The 17,688-nt window shown below is 39.4% G+C and overlaps 1 protein-coding gene across 3 annotated transcripts; it reads right to left on the reverse strand.

Annotated features, from left to right (window-relative positions):
- Positions 1-283: 283 nt before the first annotated feature.
- Positions 284-16,965, reverse strand: GGH (gamma-glutamyl hydrolase). Of its 3 annotated transcripts, XM_069854155.1 has the most exons (9): positions 16,796-16,965; positions 15,229-15,343; positions 12,925-12,975; positions 9,779-9,863; positions 6,883-7,021; positions 5,896-6,002; positions 5,702-5,792; positions 4,308-4,445; positions 284-2,334 (listed from the first exon to the last, which is right to left on the reverse strand). In XM_069854155.1, exons 1-9 carry the CDS (start codon positions 16,926-16,928, stop codon positions 2,213-2,215), a joined length of 981 nt encoding a protein of 326 aa, XP_069710256.1. In that variant the 5' UTR covers positions 16,929-16,965; the 3' UTR covers positions 284-2,212. The 3 variants fall into 3 exon arrangements, with proteins under 3 accessions (XP_069710256.1, XP_069710257.1, XP_069710258.1); XM_069854156.1 differs by lacking the exon at positions 4,308-4,445; XM_069854157.1 differs by lacking the exons at positions 284-2,334; positions 4,308-4,445 and adding an exon at positions 4,459-4,570 and having other exon boundaries at positions 5,681-5,792.
- Between the last annotated feature and the right edge of the window lie 723 nt (positions 16,966-17,688).

Genomic DNA, 17,688 nt, shown 5'->3' on the forward strand with positions numbered 1-17,688 from the left:
TGTGGGCAGCCTTGCAGAAAGCCTCTGCCCCTTGGCTCCTCAGCCGTATTTAAGTGTGTTTAAGCTCAGGCCCTGGGCATTGGCCCCTGCCTGACCTGTGCTATAGCTATGTCCATGCCGGGCCATGGATCTCTTACCCAGACCCCGACTTGCTGACACGAGTACACCATGTGGACACAGGTCACAGCAGCCTCCTGATTTGTGACTGTCACAGATGGAAATAAAAGACAATGTCTGTTAATGCTTTATCCATGGTATCTAAAACAGAACAAAACCACACAGCTGCTTGAATAAAAGTTTATTTCATGTATCATAGAAAATCATTGATACCATCAAATAAGGCTTTACAAGATAAAGGATACAAAAGAAAGACACGTACAAATTCATAATCAACACAATGCTCTCTCACCATATTACACATAATATTCTTTATAGTTACACACTTAGGATCCAATTACTACCATTGCAGTTAGCAGACATTTCACTCACAGGACTGATCCCTGTTTTGAAGGCTACATCCTGCCCTCCTTACTCAGACAAATTCTTAGAGCTATTCCAAAGTACCTAGGGAGAATAAGAAGCAGAAGACTGGACTTGGTTTGAAAGTATCTTAGCTACATTTACATGCAAGTGTAATCCTCTTAGTCTTGGTCCTAGTCAAGAGTCAGCTAATATAGTTAGAGTCACTTACATTTAAAAAAAAAAAAAGTTTCCTTTACTGAATTTGGCTGATCTGAAAAATGTAGAAATAATCTGCAATATTACATGTTTATGCTTATAATTGACCTGGCAGTGTCTTTCTGGTAGTCACAGTTAATATTTCCTTATAGTTTTTTTAACTAATGCATTTCACATTCTCTTATGCAGCTGTTTCATGATAAAGAACAAGTTAGAGTCCTTTACTTGAAAAACCTGAGAAACATACCAGCTTTACTCCAATATGGTACTTGAATTTATAAGGTACTATAAAACCGAGCTGAAGTACAAAGCTGAATTCTTCATAAACTCCAAATCCCCATTGATGTTAACAGAGTTTGGAAGCTGTGCAATACAGAAGAGTTATATTTGATTGTCTTATCTTACTCCTTTTTGGATAGCACACAAAAGCACCAAACAAAATTTTCACTAAGTGTGCAGCAAAGCAAAAAGGAAAAAAGGAAAAAAAAAGTATCACAGTGTATTGAATGCAACTGCTGTTATCACATTATGTCAACATTAATAGGTTTCTCACATACACTCACCTGCTGTTTCAATTCTAGCTGCATTAAACAGAAAGAAACTACTACCTTTACAATGTTAATTGCAAACTACCTCTTGACTCACAGTGAGAATTCTATCCAGTAGCTACAGGAAACATCAGACTATGTAAAGATAAAATGAGGTTTACGCTCCTTTATATATAAAGAAATGGACGTTTGCATCTCATATCTGTCTGCTGACTCCAGTTAATCTCAGACAAATTCTTGGAGAATATGTAAAACTGAATTTGAAAAGAACAGAAAGTGGAATCAGCACTTAACTATGCCCTCCAAACTTATTTTACCTGATATTTGCAATGCCTAGATTACATGGCATCCTCATATTTAGTTAGACATCACAAGGTATAAGCACCCAAACAATGTGGAATGTGCAAGAGAAACAGCTTCACAAATGGGATGATATATATACTTTTTAGGAAAAAATGTCTTTTTGCTATCAAACCTCCAACTATTCCAGTCAATTTTTCAAATGACAAAATAGTTCCTGTCAAGAACTTGGCTACATACCCAAGATGAGAAGTCTCATTTGTTAAATTATTTTAAAAGGATAGGATTTCACTAAGCAATGTATCTTAGCCTCTAGTGTCATCATAGTCCACAACATTTAACAAAGATAATTCCCATATTTTTAAAAATATATTCATACAGCAGTTTCCCTTGTAACAACCTGATTACTTCCAAGCTTATAAGTCTAATCAAGACCTCTTACCTGGAAGAAAAATGCATTTTTCTGTAGCTTGCCTGAAAGTGTGATGCAGGACAATTATTATGTTATTGAATGTAAATGTTTATATTAAAGGTCCAACAGTGCAGAAGAAACAGAAAAAATCATTGTAAGGGAAGAGAATTGTTCTGGCTTTCTGTCATGTGCAGTGCACTGTATCAGCTTAATTACAAAATGCTGGCAAATAATTCCATTTATAAATAGTGACACTGCACTTTTGGCACAACAATCAATCAAAAAAATAGATTTGTTGAAATGCAGAAAATGTTCCTGTATAAATTGGAGTGTAATTATAAATCAATTCTTTTGTTTCCTCATCTTCACTGGGGAAACAGTGCAGGCTCTTCCGGGCTGTAAAACATTGTAAAAGTACAAATCACTTTACTGTTACCCTCCATGATAGTATCTTTCTTGGCATTCTGTGCAACATAACAGCAAATAGAATTACAGTAACTAGTATGTGAAGAACTGTGACAACACATCTTCAAAAAGCTGGTTACAGCAGTATTTTATTACTGGGAAGGGAGAACTTTAATTATTAAAGACAAAATTGTATAAAAATATTTATCCATGAGCTACTGGCAGTGCCTACCAGAGATACCAATACTTGTAATAATGAAAGAAAGAGTATCAGTCTACTGAAAGTTGCAGTGTTAGCATGGACTGAGCTGGTGAGGGCAATAAAAACAGAATCGTTGTCTGGTTTAACATGTTGCTAACTCTACACAAGTTAAAATTAAAGACAGATGGATATGTAAATGATATTTCAGTAGTATGGTTTAGTTTTCATTTTTCACCTTGCGGTTTATTTTCAAAGTTAAGAAAGACATTCTGCATTACATTAGCTAAAAAACCAAACATTAACTACTCATCACAACATTATGATATGAAGTACTCAGTAGGAGCAGCTGTACACAGATTGGGGAGGTAATGAAGAGTAACTTATGGCATGTGAGACTGGGGTAGATACATACAGCTGGCTGACATAAGTTTGCTCTACTAGAACTGAAGGTCAACAGATCCAAAGGCTAATGACATATCTGTGTGGTACTATTGACAAGCTCATCACATGTGTTTGTGTACATATATGTATACATTACATACATGTGTATACATATAAAAGAACTCACATGCACTGTCTCAACAGGACTTACAACCATAGCTGGAATTTATTTTGCCACATTTACTTGGATAATAACTTGAGCAAGCTTACTTCCACCTGTAATACTGTGTGCAGACAGATACAAGAGAGCACAGCAACTCTACAAACAGATACTAGAGAACGAAGGAAAACTAGAAAACATGCTGCATTCTAGTCTTAGACTACAAAAGAAAAAAAAAGATTCATACTATAGCTTACCCTTTTTTCCCCCCTTCATTTTTGTATTAGTCTTCCATAAATACCCTTTCAAAATTCTTAAAGTACAGGAATTTTATGGATCCTGACAAGGAATTTTACGCCATTTTGCTACCTTTTCACAAAGGGGAGTAGAACTACATTATACAAAAAAGAGCCTTGAACTTGTATGAAGCACTACGTTTATTTCTACACTCTCACTGACCAGGTCAGCACAAGTTGCATTTCTTTAAGTCACTGCTTTCTCTAATTTGGTGACTCTTTTGATTAGAGATCAAATGTAGAGGCCAAACTCAATTAGGTTATTCATTATGTTCTTCACAGTCCCAATCGATCTGGTAAGACAATTTCATAAACAGTCAATTTAAAATATGAAAATTGTATTTCGGCAGAATGGTTTAGCAAGTATAAATAAAGGCATAAAGTGAGTTTGATCTCTTCGAATACTCCTGCGTTTATATCCTACTTCTATATAGCAAATAGTGTCATAAATTATCAATATGTTACACAGTTATTTCTAGTTTCTTAGGGTATAAGCAAACAAACTAGAAGCTCTGCAAACTTCCAAAACATCTTGTGCTGTCTATAGTATACAACTGCTGGGCATCACATTGCACCCGTTTGACACATCTCTATACTGCCTAAACAGTATTTATAATCTTGATGCACATGTTTTGCAAGCAAAACTGAGAATTATTGAATTACTGTAACTCAGTTTGGAACTAAAGCAAATTCTGGAATTATGAATGGAGTATTTTCATTGTCATTGTGCAAGGGAGGCTAAAATGTTACGGTGACCATTTGAAATAGTAGAAAGTCACAACACAAGCAATGCTTTTGAGCCAGTCTACTAAAAATAGTTTGTGGAATGCTTGGCCTTTTGATGTCACTTCTACTAAGCCATTCTATTATGGTTCTATTATGCCTCACTCTAATAAACAACACTTAATGATAATAAACTTTTTACCTTCATTAATGAAGAAGTCAGCTATATAATATGCTGCTCTTACAGCTGCCGGGGAATGTGGAATGCCTGGTGAATTCTTCCACTCAAAAGGATTTTTCTCTGGATGCCACTGGACACCATAAATAGGATATTTGTATGCTGCAGCAAACACAAAGCATGTAAGCAAGGTCAATGACTTAAGAGCTATGTGCTTAGACATATAGCAAAAGAAACCCAAAGGATAGGCTGCAAAAATATGTCACTTATCAGTAGTTTCACAAATGCTTAAACAGCAAATTGTTAAAATCACAATAGAACCAAAGGGAAAAAAATGTATATTGTAAAAGAAGGGCCTCATTCCATGCAAGAAGATTTTTGTACATCACTTTTTTGATTATTCATTTCAAAATTAATATATATATTAAATATATACATATATATTTTACAAGTGCATCAGTCTCAAACCTTCCTGTCTCCTGCCAGCATCACTAAACATACAATACTCACAGCACCACAGGATATTCCTGGCAGTTAAATAGGACAGACGCGAGTCTTAAGATCTCCTTGAAGGCCCAGTCAACCCAGGGACAGCTCCCATCTACTCTGTGCCAGCCCTGATACATGCAGGGGGAGCCAGCCCCTAACTCCCTAACAGGGAACAGCAGTCCAGCTATTCCCTGTAAGCAATTAACCACTTTCAGGCACAGGAGATGCCCCTCATTAGCCTACTTAGGTTTTCTGATCAAACTGCTATTCTTCTCTTCTGGCGGACAGCCAGTATGCCATACAGAAGAATCCTGTGGGGATGGGCTTTCCTGTAGAGCTGCTAGCAGTGCACTGATCAAGATAAACTACTCCTTAAAGAGCTAGCTTGTTTCTTGAGCCGAGAAAGCCAGGTGCAAAACATACACAACACAAAACAAGTAATGCAATAGGTTTTTGGAGAAGGGCAGTTACCAGTACTGCTGTTAAAGTAATGAGGGATGTTGCTGTTACCTCGGTATTCTGAATTGTTCTTGCCACACAGCAAAGATACAGAGCATCACAGGAATGCAAGCGTAAGTAGACAAACAGAAAACATTGCACTGCAGAGAGATTAAAATACCACAAGATGCCTGCTGTTCACTTCACATGACAGCACTTAATTATTCCAGTGCTAAAGTGTGTAACAGACTATCTGGAAAGGGGAACAGTGAGTGAGAGAAGTAAGTAATTAGGCTCACAGATATGTATTCAAAAGATAAAACAGCCCTACAAACAGAGTATGTTCCTCACAGCCAAAGCACTGACAGGGCTGATTCTCACCCCACTATTCTAGCAGCAACCTTGCAGTACAAATTACTATCAGTGCCAAAACATCTCTAAAGTACTGGTTTGTAGCAGTCATGGTTTACAAAAGAAATTAATTTCCCAACCTTCCATAGTAGATATGAACTCCACTCCATCATTGGTGTTGGTGGTCAGAACATTATAAAAATTACGAAGCTTTTCATTCTTTGTGAAATTCTGTGATAAGGAGCAGAAGGAGGAAGATGTGTTATTTGCCCATTTATTTCTAGTTTTAACAGAGCAAACACAATTGTGTTCAGGAAATAAAATGATCAAATACCTCCATGGAGAGGCTCCACATATGAAAGTTTGATGTCAATGGCTCAGTAGCAAATGCATGTAATACATCATCAGGGAAATTCTTGAATAATCTACTGTCTTTTGCGGCTATTCAAAAGAAAAATGAAAAAAGCATATCGTCCATTACCCGAGCTCCTAACAGCTGAACTAACACTGAACAGGAGAAAAATTTAATGAAAGGCTGCAATAAAGTAAACTTTTTTTTTCTGTAGTATGACTTTATGATTTTAGAATATGCTGCAAGGAAAATCAGTAAAATAACTTCAACAGGTTTCCACTATGCTGTTACTACTGTGCACCAGTTGTGACCCAGCGAGGAACCAATTTGCTACAGAAGTTCTTACTAAAATAAGCACCATTCTTTGCTGCTCATTTCAGTGACCTTTCTATTCAAAATGGGTGCAAATGACAGAATTAGTGAATGCCCCATGGTCTGCAGGTGGATTACTCACAAATCAAAGGAGAAAGTATCAACAGAGGCCACATTTTACCAGTGTTGCTGAGCGGCACAGCTCCATCTTAAGATTCCCCTGATTTCAACACCATACAAGTGGGACAGCAATGCTAATAGTCATCATGAAGAAAGATGCAATTTGAAAAATTTAAAATCACTTGCTCTTTGAGTTTGACAGGTTTTGGACCTGTGAATATTGTTCAGGTTGGTAACAGATAGAGACTGAAATCACATTATTTTTTTAGGTCCAAATTATCAAGTGTCTTGAAGAGTCACAACTGTAACTTTTGTTGACTGCTGTCAACTTCAAATGGCTTGTGTTCACATGTCTGCTTTAGAAGTGATGGAGTTGCACTAACTTTATAAAAACAGTCATGGCAAATTAGTAAGAAAGAATTTAACAAGATACTCATTGGAAACCTCCCAACTCCCATTTACTCCTGCATATTTATCATGAACAAAACACAACACCTCTCAGCAAAACTGACACATGAGATGTAACGGATTTTTCACCTGAGGTAAAGTTCAGAGGAAGTGCAAATCCATCTGTGCTGGTACGAACCAGCAAAACTTCGCCACTTGTAAGATACGTAAGTTCTTCATGTCCAAGACACGTTCCCCATATTGGGAAATAATCTCCTTTATCATTAGCCTTCAAAATAAAAAAGCAACAACATAAGGAAAAAGTATTGAAGATTTACAGAAAGAAGACTGAAAAAAACTTCTAACTCTTTTTGCTTTCTCTTATGTAGGTGGGAAGTAAAACAGTGGTACAAATTGCTGCCAGAGGAATTGTAACAGTTCAATTATACTTGAAATATACAGACTTCTTTAGCTTTTCTCTTGAAGTATGAAAAGCAAAAAGAGAACACAACTTACTTCCAGTCACTTAACTAAGCACAGTGCACAGACACGGGGTAGAGCATTTTTGTATGGTTTATTCCTGATAATAAGTGCATGTTAGAGACTAGTATGTTTCAGAACTCCTGTTTATCTGAAGTCCAAGCAGCCTTTCTTAATTTGTTTCTAAACATTTATAAGTTACGCATGCCACACGACACTCGTCTCTGAAAAGCTGCTGCTCAAAAGCTGATTTTGAGAAAGCTGAAATGACAGACTTAACATAAAATGTTACCCTCCTGTATTACTCACATATGGTAATACAACAAGCCCATACAACTACTTTTTTTCAGAGCAAAACATGGCAGAGTTACAGAAAGAAGGCTAACAGTACTACAGAGCCTTCATGACCACCCATCATGCATGGCTAGACACAGAACTTTCATGAAAGATAGACAGTGGAGTTGCAAGTGAGGAATAAAATCATTGAAAGCAAAAAAACAGACTACAATTTAAGAACAATTACAACTGAACCATAAACATTTTGTGCCCACCCCACCCCCTCATCCCCTTTTTTTAAATAAACATTAGCCTGGAGACTAAGCATATATTAAACAATACCCAAGACTTCACATTCTAAAAACTAATTTAAAAGCTGGAAAACAGTATTTCATTTAAATTTTTGCCTAGCTTGCCTATCTAGTAAAATCCTATTGACTTGGATAGGGATAAGCATTTCAGACACTTTATTCATACTAAAGCAGAGCCAGACCAAATAACTTCTTATTGTGAACATTCGAAAATTAAGACAAAGGGAGCCCTCGTATGTTTTAAAAAAACAAAATTCAGTCATCCTGTACCTGCTAATATACTCTTGACTATCATAGCTTACCTTACGTTAGTAAAACTACCAATAAGAAGTCTCAAAAGATGAAAACCAAAACATGCAATCATCACAAATAGCACAGAAAAAAAAACCCCAATTTATTAATAAGGTTTACCTATGATGATTTGAAAATTATTTTCTGCCTTTCGCTCACCTTAAGTACACACATCATGTAATAAACCTGCCTCTCTGATCATAAAATGATGACATACTCAATCCAGTTAGTCATTGAGAAATGTCAATAGAATTTCATAGTAGTCCTGCAAACCACAAGAAACCCTTGCCCCAGTACTGAATACCAAGACACAGGCTGCACTTCACACAGTGAGCAGTTTCAAAGACACAAATGAGTTTGTCTCACATGAAAGTGAGATAGTCTTCGCAAGATTCAGGTTTAAGGCAGCAAATGAACAATTACCACGAATACAGACAGACAAAACAATAACAACATCGGTGTCATGGGGACTGAAGAGTAGGAACTTAATAACTAAATTGCAGCAGCTGACTGATCCTGTGAATGCCTGTGCTTTCCTTGCCTGCTGCTTGAAAGTCAGCAGCAAGGGTAGAAGAGGAATTCCTCACTGCTAATGAATGCTTCTGCCATGGTAACAGTTTAAGCACTACTCATAACTGCCTCTAGAATTGGGCAAAGTTTTCCAGAGTACAATCTGAATCAATGTTAGCAGATTAACCAGTTAAGAGGAAAAAAGGAATAACATTTACCTTTCTATTCAATTTGAACACAGAAGATCCTTCACAGATTTTAGGGATTGTATATAAAGCTCAGTGAAACTCCATGCAGTTCCATAATGCAAATTTTACTTCAAAATGTGTTGATTACTATCTGAAAAACCCACCTCTTATGTGCTAAGAGAATTAAGTCTTCAGTAAGGATTCAGAGCCTTGCTGATGTTCTTTGAAAGAAAAAGCGTTCCCAGAAATTCAATCTGTTCTTAATAAAGCTAATGTTTATCTAAATATTAAAAAATAATTAATATAACCTTTCAAGTGTTCTTCCTCGTTTTTTTGTTATAAATTAAGCTACTGTTTACACAAAAATATGCTAAATTCACAGTTATGAATGCAAAGAAATAGGTAAAAAGGCATAACGTGCTAATGCAGATCCCTCACTTGCACCTACAAAAATATATTTAAATCTACTTATAGATAAGTGAGTGTAAGGGTCTTTCACTGACCATAACATATCAGTGAAGGCCTTAATGTTATATTATTGTACATCAGTTTATTTGAGAGTCCTTCTATAATTCTGAGTCTAAACTTCAGTCAAAAGACTTCTATAAATGATTACATTGAAGTATAACTTTTGTTCAACATCTAATGACAATGGACATTTCCCATTTTGGAAGGCATTATTGTTACTTTATTGCAAGTTCTACACAGCCATAGAGCCCTAGATACAATGCATAAGCGATACTGTTCTCACCTGAAGAACTTGGGAGTTTAAGACCATGACAAAATATGTAACGCAGAGGGTGTCAGACGTCTAAATCTTAAGCTATTAAATGATTTTTTTAATACAGAAGGCAATAACGAAACACTTACTATCAGGCATATAGTTAAGACACTGGATGCCAAGGGCAAACTATGAAAATATGGGCCTCCCTGTCATTTTGACCTCTGAACAGTGGCAATAACAAGAACAGACTGTTCCTCAGTAATTACCTCTAATGCCTTGTGGTAAAATATCTTAGCAACCCTTGCATATTCTGAAGTCTTAAGATCCACACCACCTCCTGGAAAAAGTACCCTGAAAAGCAACATCCAAGAATCTGATTAGCAACAGTGATCAAACTAAAACCTGGACAATGTACACAGAGAAAGGTCTGATAGTGGTTTTAAGGGTAGGTTAAGGTTATGTTAAGACACCTACATTTTCAAAATCTATAGCTAGGCACATAAGCTTCCATTATGGACAGCAGGGATCTAGTCAGAAAAATCAATGCAGACTCATGTTTTCCTGAGCAGACACCGAATTGGTCGGTGGGCAAACAGCCCTGTAGGCTCCACCGGCTGTACTGACTAGCACTCAATTATGTGAGTGTAGACAGCTAGCACACGCGCAGACAGCTAACTTTAGGTGTCTAAGTCTTTAAGAGAATCATATCCTAAATCTTAAGTGTTCTTCTGCTGAAGAATGGTTATTATTACAAAGTAGTGATCAAATGCAGTGCAATATAAGGAACAGGAGAGTAAGCAGAAAATACATAAAAGACAGATTTCAGCTGGTATGCAAAAGGGTTGCCTGCCATGACTCCATCAATCTCTACCCTGACTCTTAGCTAGATCTCCCTACCTGGCCCCAGTCTTTATTCACCCTTTTCAATTTCAGTAAAGAACTGTGGCCCTGGCCACACAGACAACACAGATCAAAAAGCATTCATTAAAAGGGAAAAACAAAGTAAATTTGGCCACAACCTCTGGTCTCACAGAATCTACTATAGATGAAGAAGACAAAGCAATGTTAGAGACAATTTCAAATAAATAACGCACAATCTTTTTCCATTGCAAAAAAATAATCAGCAATAGCAATTCTCCCTGTGGCTCCCCAAACCCAAACACCACAAAGGAAAAAGACTCAGTATAGTCTAGCAGAGATTGCACACATACATGTGATGACATGGAAAGTAATCAAGTATCATCAGATACAGTAACATGAAATAAAGGAAGCCTTTTCTGGCTACAAGTGGAATGGGATCTGCAGAACCAACAGAACTGAATGTGTGAGCACTCCCTAACCCACTGCAGCAGAACTTCAACTAGATTTACTAAAGCCACATCCATCAGTTGCTGACTTTTTACCAAAATGGCTGGAAGATTTCCTCTATAATTCTGTGCTCTGGAAATGGCAATCGGTATCAGTGAGATACTGAAAAGCAGCTAGAAACAACTAACATCTCAAATGATCCCAGCCATCTGTAAAGTGAGTGTGCATTTAAACCCTTTTGACCAGATTTATTTTAAGGTTAACAACGCGGAGGAAGATGGAAAAGCCACCAAGTATTTGCTGGAAAAGACAACGGGTAGGCACAAAAATATAAATCAGATTAGTCTCCAGTGCCAATATAAAAAATTAAGAAGGGTGAGGGTATTTTAAAGGCAGGCCAGATTATAGATTTCTACAGAGATCTTGTTAGACAAATATGGTGATCCTCACCTGGAAGTGGTGGAAAATTCACTTCACCTGTTCCTTTTGTTCAAACCAAAAACTTGTCAATACTAATTAGGAAAAACAACTGTCATTTCTGCTAATGCAAAAAGGAAGTAACTCATTAAGTAGCAATGATAATGGCTTGACACTGTCATAAGCACATTAAAATGCAACTACCTGTATTCCAGTATCTCTAACCAGTTAGAGCTGATGGCATTCACTGTGAAATTCAAAGGCTACCTCAGGAGTACATTGCTATCTTCATAAAATTCTCTCCTATAGAAAATTTCATGATGTTAAGAAGGTAGCATTTAATAATAAATAATTTCCAACTAAAAAGAACCTAGACCTAAGGTCTTATAATATGAAAGATCAATGTATGTCCTTCTTATTCTAAGTTTCCACAGAATGGGAAGTCCTTTCCTCCAAAGACCTTATTTATTATTTACACATAGCTATACTGTGGAAGCTATTAGCTGACAGTGGAGTGTGACAAGAGGAAATACAGATCATTCTCATCCACCTACACTGCACAAATCCAACTGCCAGTCACTGAAAAGACAGAAGGTTGAGGGAACTGGATCTATTTGCCTAACACCCTCTTCTGCACTGAGGTAGGTGGTAAGGTAGAAAGAATGGAAGACCCCATTGGTAAGAGTCCCTCAGGCAACCCAAAACAAGCTGGCAGCCATGAGGAAATGATGAAATTATTCATTTTGTCTTCTACATGAAGAGCCACAGAGGAGAAAGTGACACTGTCTTATACTTGCTTACACTGCAAGGACATGTTGTGGAGCATAAGAGGAAAATGGTCTTCCCAGATAGCCACAGATCTAAATCTGCAAGTTCTACATATGCTGATTAAGCTTAAGAAAAATATTCATGGTTTAACTTGCTCATCTCATGACTACAAGTAGCCCAATCACATACTATGGGCAAACACGCAATCAAGGCTGGAAACTTTTAGCACAAGGCAAACAAAAGGTTTTGAATTTTCCTAGTCCACTGTTACAATATGTTAAACTAGATCACACTATCTCCCATTTAAAATGTAAGAAGAACATATGGCTGGACAATTGCTATAGCTCAGCTGAAAAGTTGGAATGTTTGCGCAACAAAGCCCTAAGCCACAGAAACACGATAGGCAAGTTGGGCCATTCAAGTTGGCAAGACAGAAAGCACCCAAAGAGTAAAGGGTAGAAGAGACTGGAAATTAGACACTTCTGTGATAAAGGAGAGAAGACTGGAAGAGGGAAGAAAGGGTAGGAGCAAGGATGAAAGACCCAGTAAGTGCTATTAAATATCAAAATTAAGGTGATCACTCAAATGAGGAAGAGGAAAAAACCAAAGAGGAAGTGGGCTATTTCACTTGTCAAATTGTTAACCACTTAAATGCCACTTCTGTCTGCCTGTACACAAGCACAAGAGAATGCCAAAATGAGCTTTCGCATATTATCTGACACGTGCTCCTCAAGGAAGGAAAGGCAGCAGACTGACATTGGATGAAATAATGCTCTGTGCCTTAGAACATATTTACACGTCTGCAGTGCTCAGCACAACCTCTTAAGACAGCAGAAATACAAATGTTCTTGAGAATATACTAAAATACAAAACCAGAACTATTCCATCTTTCAACAAAAAATTAGTGGTCAAAACTTACCCGTTGATAGAGTGGAATATTTTATCATATTCATCATCTGAAAGATTTAATCTGAAACACCAATAAAGAAGTTAAATAACACATATGAAATGTACGTATTTAACTACAAAAAATGTCATTGTTATTGAACAGAAACAAGTAGAAAGCATGCTTCAAACAGAATAAAATAGTCCCAAATCAAATGAAGCATTTCACTTGAAACAGCTCATTAGAGACTAAAAATCCACAAGACTAAAATTAGGACCCCAGCAGGTAGAGTTCAGGATTAGGTACTCCAAGACCCCTTTGCAGAGCCTCATTAAATTTACACGAGTAGTATGGTTATTATTTCCTGCAGATCGGCAACTCCAGTTTCCAATTGGCTCCAAGAAGGACAGAGTGGGTCACATCCATTCTTCAGCAAAGATATTAGTTGAGAAGTCGAAGGATAAGAAAGACCTCAGCATCAGCAAAACATCAGCAAATCAGTATGATGGCTACACTCCTGCAGAACTGATACACTAGGTATATTCAAAGCACCCAGCTTTCCCGTGTCTAACTTAGTTGCCAGAATCGAAAGCCTCCATTCATTCATAAAGCTTCTGGTCAGCAACCAGTCTGAAAGCTCCACCAGCCATGCTAGGAACACCAGTTTCTAATTCAGGCACTTAACTGGTGCCCTTATGGGACTGTGTAGATACACCCCACTGTGATTTCCTGCAGAAGCATTAGTATGTTTTTTAACTTCTGACAATTACCATTTTAACAGCTGATTTCAGTGCATTTATTATTTTATAGCTAACTTTTGGCTATGAAGTGTTGTCAGTTCTGTTACTTACTCTGCTATTTTTTATCCAACAACCAAAATACAACACCAAATGGAGTTAGTGACCCATAGTTTGAGCAGAACTGAACCTTGGTTCCTTCAAGCACTACAGATGGCCTTCCTCTATTACTTGAATTCTGGGACTATGGAACGTGACAAAAAATGGTATGTGTGTATATATCATAGAATAGTTTGGGTTGGAAGGGACCTTAAGGATCACCTAGTTCCAACTCCCCTGCCATGGGCAGAGACATCCCACTAGGGATGGCCTTGAACACCTCCAGGGATGGAGCATCCACAACTTCCCTGTACAACCTGTTCCAGTGCCTCGCCACTCTCATGGTAAAGAAATTCCTCCTTACATCAAGCCTAAATCTGCTCCTCTCCAGTTTATACCCGTTCCCCCTCATCCTATCACCACAAGCTTTTATGAACAGTCTCTCTCCAGCTTTCCTGTAGGCCCTCTTCAGGTACTGGAAGGTTGCTATAAGATCTCCCTGGAGCCTTCTCTTCTCCAAGCTGAACAAGCTCAACTCTCTCAGACTGTCCTCGCATGGGAGGTGCTCCAGCCCTCGGATCATCTTTGTAGCCCTTCTCTGGACCTATTCCAACAACTCCATATCCTTCTTATGTTGAGGATTCCAGAACTGGACACAATAATCCAGATGACGTCTCACAAGAGAGGAATAGAGGGGCACAATCACCTCCCTTGACCTGCTGGCCACGCTTCTTTTGATGCAGCCCAGGATACGGTTGGCCTTTTGGGCTGCAAGCGCACATTGCCGGCTCATGTCAAGCTTCTCATCAACCAGCATCCCTAAGCCCTTCTCTGCAGGGCAGCTCTCAATCACATTGTGCCCCATCCTGTACTGAAATCAGGGATTGCCCCGACCCAGCTATAGGACCTTGCATTTGGCCCCGTTGAACCTCATGAGGTTCTCACAGGCCCACTGCTCCAGCCTGTCCAAGTCCCTCTGGATGACACCCCATCCTTGCGGTGTGGCAACTGCACCACTCAGCTTTTTGTCATCTGCAGACTTGCTGAGGCTGCACTCAATCTCGCTGTCTATACCATTGATAGAAGATACAGCACCGGTCCCAGTATGGACCCCTGAGGGACAACACTTGTCACAGATCTCCATCTGGACTTTGAGCCATTGAGTTATCTAGATATCTATGTGTGTTTGTCGGGTGCTATTAATTAGACTGAACATAGCTAATTTCAAAAGCCATGGATGGAAACGACGGGGGGTAATTTTACAGGTTAAAAAAGGGTAATTCTCAAATAAAAGTTATTATAAGAAGAAATAGTCAAAATTACATATTTCAGTCTGCTTTTATTCCAATTTTTAAAACAGCTTAAAAATTGTGGAATTTTTAAATTGTATTTGAAGACACGTGAACACTCAGAAAAGTGGCACGACTGCTTTCTGTGCCTCTGAAACCATATCCTTACATTAAACAACTATTACTCAGTTGTAAGGATATAAAAAAATTACCTTATGGGCACAACTCGGGCACCAGCAGATTCCAGAAACTTCACGTATGAAGCTGCAATATAAGAACTTCCAAACGCGTGGAATTTCTCAAAGTGCCATTCCTGTGACAATACCCCTAAAGAGACCAAGAAAGGAAATTATGTGATACAAATATCATATACCATGCACAGAAAGAAAAACTAAGCTCCGGTTTCCTGTATGCCATGTTACAGTGTTACATTTACTTCCTGAAAGAATTACAAACACTGAGACAATGGGGCATCAATTACAAAGCCAAGTCACAAGGTAGCAAATAAACAAAGTCTGACTAAGACTCAGCTTCCCTGCTGTAACTATTTTGTACTACAACTTCTTTTAAGTAATTTATAGCTTCTCTTAAATTATTTATTCTCTTAAATAATTTATATTAATTACAATTTTATAATTATATAAATTATGAAATAGTTTACTTTGAGATTTTCAAATAAAGTATGTAGACTGCAGCACTGTTTATAGAAGCTTTAACTAAAGCTGCATTCCAGGAGTCCTTCCACTCCACACAGACACCAGCAGGGTTTCATGTCACTTTCAGAGCCCTCCCTTCCTCTCTCACCCCGGAGAGCAGCGCAGGCAGGAAGGCCCTGGCCATGGCATTACCCTGCCACAGAATGACCTGAGTTGGAATGGACCCAGAAGAATCATCGAGTCCAACCCCTATCCTGACATAGGACAACCCCAAAATTTACACCACGGATCTGAGTGCACTGTCCAAGTGCTTCTTGAATATTGTCAGGCTTGGTGCCATGATTGCTTCACTGGGGAGCCTGTTCCAGTGCTCCACCACCCTCTGAGTGAAGAACCTTTTCCTAATATCCAACCTAAACCTTTTCTGGCACATCTACCTGCCATTCCCTCCTGTCCTATCATTAGCCACCAGAGAGAAGAGATCAGTGCCTGCTCCTCCTCCTCCCTTTGTGAGGAAGCTGTAAACTGCTATGAGGTCTCCCCTCAGCCTCCTCTTCTCCAGGCTCAGCAGACTTCAGCCTGTTGAGTGGCTTCAGCCGCTCCTCATACACCTTCCCCTCTAGACCCTTCACCAACTTTGTGGCCCTCCTCTGGACACTCTCATACCCTTTTTACGCTACTGCCACCCAAAGCTGCACACAGTGCTGAAGGTGGGACCGCACCAGTGCGGAGTGCAGAACAGTCGCCTCACCCGACCGGCCGGCAATGCCGTGCTTGATGCACCTCAGGATGCAGCCGGCCCTCCTGGCTGCCAGAGGACACTGTCACCCCTCTCATGGTGAAGAAATTCCTCCTTACATCAAGCCTAAATCTGTCCCTCTCCAGTTTATACCCACTCCCCCTTGTCCTGTCACCCCCAGCCTTTATGAACAGTCCCTCTCCAGCTTTCCTGTAGGCCCCTTTCAGGTACTAGAAGGTCGCTATAAGATCTCCTCGGAGCCTTCTCTCCTCCATCCCCTCTCTCCTGCTATCACGCCCCACCTCTCTCCTGCTGTCACCCCCTCCCCTCAGCTGCCACCCCTCTCCCCTCGGCTGCTCCCGGGCCGCCACCGCCCCCCTTTACCTATGATGGGTCTGTCGTTGCTCTTCACCCGCCGGCCGCACAACACGACGGCGGCCGAGGCGGCGCAGCAGAGCAGGAGGAGGCGGAGAAGGGTGGCGGCCGGGAGCGTAGGAACCCTGCCGAGGGGCCTCATGGCCGCGTCCCCCGCTGTTTGTCACACCCAACCGCTCCGCGCAGCACCCGACCCGCCTGACGCCCGCGGGGCACGCTGGGAAATGTAGTTCCGGCTGCAGGGTCCCGCCCCTCTGACGCCCTGCCGCGATGTACGCTGGGAAATGTAGTTCCGGCGGAACCCGGCCCGCCTGGTGCCGCAGAGCACTCTGGGAAATGTAGTTTCTCGGCCCTGCCGAAGCCCCCGCCACAATCCTCGGGAAAAGCAAGGTTTTAATCACTAAAACGTAACAGACGAGGCTGGTTCGACCAGAAAAGGTTTATTATATTAATGATGTTAACATGTAAAAAAAAAATAAAAAATATTTCTCTTTACATTGTGCTTGTAGTCAGTAGTAAATCATATTTGCATCCTTTAAAAGCAGCTTTCTTTTTTTTTAGAGGCACTCTTGATATTCAAATGCACTTAGAGATTTTTACTTTGGTGTTTTGTTGACTCTACACCTCAAAGCTGCCATCCACCTCATCATACCGATACTTCTGCCATTCACTATGCATTATCCAGTGTCCTTATTACCAGCAATTGTCCATTATGTAGATTTCCTACCTTTTCTATAGCATGTAAACATTATAAAATAATTAACATTTCATGATAAAATACCTGCGCTCAGTGCTGTAAGTGTTCTGTTATGCAAACATGTTACCATCTAATAATAGATTCAGGATATTTAAGACATTTAGGACTTTATGTTCATTCAGCTATTGTAGTCCACATGAAGATT

The sequence above is a fragment of the Phaenicophaeus curvirostris genome, chromosome 3 (genome assembly GCF_032191515.1).
Source record: "Phaenicophaeus curvirostris isolate KB17595 chromosome 3, BPBGC_Pcur_1.0, whole genome shotgun sequence".
In the NCBI taxonomy this organism is placed as follows: domain Eukaryota; kingdom Metazoa; phylum Chordata; class Aves; order Cuculiformes; family Cuculidae; genus Phaenicophaeus; species Phaenicophaeus curvirostris.